Source organism: Nematolebias whitei, chromosome 18 (assembly GCF_014905685.2).
Source record: "Nematolebias whitei isolate Nwh7 chromosome 18, NemWhi1, whole genome shotgun sequence".
Classification (NCBI taxonomy): Eukaryota; Metazoa; Chordata; class Actinopteri; order Cyprinodontiformes; family Rivulidae; genus Nematolebias; species Nematolebias whitei.
This window is the reverse complement of record NC_056515.1, coordinates 41,202,354-41,205,781: the sequence shown is the minus strand read 5'-3', so window position 1 is coordinate 41,205,781 and position 3,428 is coordinate 41,202,354. Positions and strand designations below refer to the sequence as shown.

At 48.7% G+C, this 3,428-nt stretch overlaps 1 protein-coding gene across 1 annotated transcript in view; it reads left to right on the top strand.

The window, feature by feature from the left end:
* The window catches only part of LOC119424603 (arylsulfatase B-like), a 26,051-nt gene extending 23,608 nt beyond the window's left edge, over positions 1–2,443 (top strand). Inside the window, exons 7-8 of the mRNA XM_037692090.1 lie at positions 840–971; positions 1,868–2,443. Of these exons, the coding sequence (XP_037548018.1) occupies positions 840–971; positions 1,868–2,133 (398 nt within the window). The 3' untranslated portion in view covers positions 2,134–2,443. The remainder of the gene's footprint in view (positions 1–839; positions 972–1,867) is intronic.
* Positions 2,444–3,428: the final 985 nt, after the last annotated feature.

Below are 3,428 nucleotides of genomic sequence, written 5' to 3'. Positions count from 1 at the left end.
ACTAGTGCTGACTGTAGTACTGATACTAGTGCTGACTGTAGTACTGACTGTAGTACTGACTGTAGTACTGACTGTAGTAGTGACAGTAGTAGTGACAGTAGTAGTGACAGTAGTAGTGTGGTTATGTTCATGTTCTGTGTATTTTGTGTATTGGAGGTGGATGTGGGTGGTGTCAGGGTCTGAATGGACAGAATGGTGAGACGGAGAGGGAGCGACTGTTGGTGGGTTCAGAGTGACGGCTACACGAAGGACTGGGAGTCCAAGGTCCTGACCAGGACAGAAACATGAAGGAGTCGGTTGTACTGTCACCGTCTTATTCTGTGTGTTTCTTTCGGCTGCACCTTCTTCGGGGGTCACCACAACGAGCGAACGTATGAAAGATTTGGCCATTTATTTGATGCCGATGCCCTTCCTGACACAACCTGCGGTTGAACCCACAACCTCAGTGTTAGAAGACCGCGGCACTGAGCGACCGCAGCCCCTTCCATGTTCTTCTGTTCTTCAAGTAAATGACATGACAGACGTTCGTTTGATGAAGACTGGAGGAAGAAAAGATGAACGTTGAGTACAGAGAATTTCAACACGTACGTTTGTTTCCAACCTCTCGTTCCTGCACCTTCACAAGAACTTCTTTTCTTACGGTCACTTATTGCTTCAACTACAGCTCACTGTAAACCTCCATTACTTGTCCTGATGCCAGCAGTGATGGTGTTCTCTGTTTTACCTATAAGTGCACAGAAGGTGCTGCGTGTCCACTGGTGGTCCACATCATCTCCATCAGCTGTTTGTAATGTTAGTGCGGGGGCTGCAGTCTCAGCTCTGCTGTCCGCTCTCTGCAGGTCCTGGCAGGCAGCGTCCGTTACCTCTGACTCCGGGGGTCAGGAGAGACCCGTGGGCTGACTCCGTCTTCAATGTGTCCATTCACGCTGCCATTCGATCCTCCAACTGGAAGCTGCTGACGGGATACCCGGGTCAGTACTCTCTGTTTGTTGGCATGTTTAAAGTCTGGTCTCATTATGTCAAACTCCAGGCCTCGAGGGCCAGTGTCCTGCAACTTTTAAATGTTCCACTGGTCCAAAACACCTGAATCATATGACTGAATTAAGTTCTCGGTGCAGTCAAGGTCTCCTCATTTAATTCAGCTGTGTGGCGTCAGAGACACATCTCAAAGTTGCAGGACTCGGGCGCCCGAGGCCTGGAGTGTGACACCTGTCATCTACACGCTGACGATCATTATCCTGTGCTGCTGAGAGGTGAAAGACTGCCAGGAATGGTTTTACCCGTTTGTGTGTGTGTCACCACAACACCCCCACCTTGAAGTACTGCCTTCCATGTTGTTGTGTTGCTGAAAGAAAAGACGCTGTTTTGAGTTTTCACGTCAAATATTGCCAACACCAAAATAAATATCTTTAAACTGACATCCCTGTTGTTTTAGAAAACTATGCTGTCTAGTTTTTTATTGCTTAAGAGTATAAATTCCTCAGATGATTGGGGGGGGGGGGGGGGCTCTTAGGGTAGCCAAAGATTTGTCCATAGCAGTGGTTCCTAACACTGGTCCTTGAGGAACACCATCCTGCATGTCTGAGCTGTTTTCCTGCTTTGACTGAACGTCTGCAGAACTTGTTGAAGTCATGAACTCACTGAATCTGCTGTGTTGGAGCAGGAAACCACTAAAACATACAGGATGCTGTTGACCAGTAGACTGGCCACCCCCTGCCCCTGCTCCTGGGGGTGGCACCAGGACCCATGGGGGGACATGGATGGTTTTCATGTGAAACCCTAGCAACATGAAGTAACGTGTTGTTTAGCAAAGCTCGTTGTTGATTCACTCTGCCGGTGTCGTGTCCCTCGTCTCGACCTCCTTCAGGTTGTCCTGTTTGGTTCCCCCAGCCTGGTCGCAACAGTTCTAAGTCCGGCCCGTCGGGAGCGGACCCTCTGAAGCCCGTCATGCTGTTCGATGTCGAAAAGGATCCGGAGGAGAGGAACGAGGTCTCCGAGAAGTTTCCCGAGGTGGTCGAGTATCTCCTGAGCAGACTCCAAACACTCCAGCAGTCTGCATCGCCCATAAACTATCCTGACGATGACCCCAGGTGTGACCCGGGCCCCTCTGGAGCCTGGGGGCCCTGGGCCTAGCTGGAGACCACAGCAGGTGACCCCAGGGCTGTACGATGTTCAGAACTGAACGAGTCCATGTACGAGGAGCTGCTTTTCTCTCATTTTATATTTAAAAAGTTTATCTCCAGGGTTTATTTTGAATAGACAATCAGACGGTGTGTTTTAATGCTCTCTGCTGTTACATGTTCGTCCTTGGAGGGGCTGCAGACCTGTGCACGTTTCTACACACACATCTGGATCCAAAGCTTTTACACATTTTAAATGGATTTTATTTATTACATATATTCACAGCAAGGGAAGTATTTTAAAATCAGAATAAAAGAGTTGATCTTTGTGATGCGTGTGAAGTTATTTAGTGCAGTTAAAACACACACACACACACACACACACACTTCCTGTCCAGAAACACCACCTTCTCTAAACCCTCCAAACATTCAGGGTTGAAATCGTTCAGTCAGCGAATCGTCGGGTGTTTCGACATCGACGAGCTCGGACTTCTGAATCAGCTTGATCACTTGAGATGAAGGAGAAATCAAATGTCCTGATGCCCGATCAATAATCCAGGTGGAACAGTGTAAGTACAAGCAGGTCCTCTGGACAGGTGAAGAAAATCACCAACTTGTTGAAACGTTAGTCTTTTCTCTGTTTGATGTGAAGGACTTCTACTGGTGACACTTGTGCTCCCAGTCAGGCTGAAGGTCGTTCAGAGCAGCACTGTGGTGGGAACAGTGGAGAACATCACGGATACTGTTCTGACTTGAACTCCCGTTCAAATCACGACACGTTGCTGGTTGTTCCACTCCCTTCAACTTTCAATTCACACACGAGGAGCAGACATCGAGATGGAGGCCGAGCGATTCACTCTTACTGCTCTGCTTGTTTTGGATCATTCCTGTTTTCTGTCGAGCGTCCTCCTTATCAAATCCATGCTTATTAATAATTAATCAATAATAGATAAGCGTCTTCTTTCGGCTGCTCCTTCTTCAGGGGCACCACAGTGAAGTAACTCGCATGAAGACTTGGCAGTTGTTTTTACACCAGATGTTCTTCCTGACCAACCACAGCCTCTGAGTGGAGCAGAGAGCTGCAGCTAGGGCGCCCGGGGAGCACAAGGTGGGGATAAGAGCCTTGCTCAAGGGCCCAGAGTGGGACGAATGAGGGTGGAGGCAGGTGTGGGTGCTTCACCTATCTCACCCACATTTTGCTGTTGTCAGTACGGGGAGTTGGGATCAAGAAGGACCATCAGCCTAACACTGGATCATTAGGACCTGATGGCTGTTTACTGTTCACAGAGGGCTGAGTGATACTAGCAA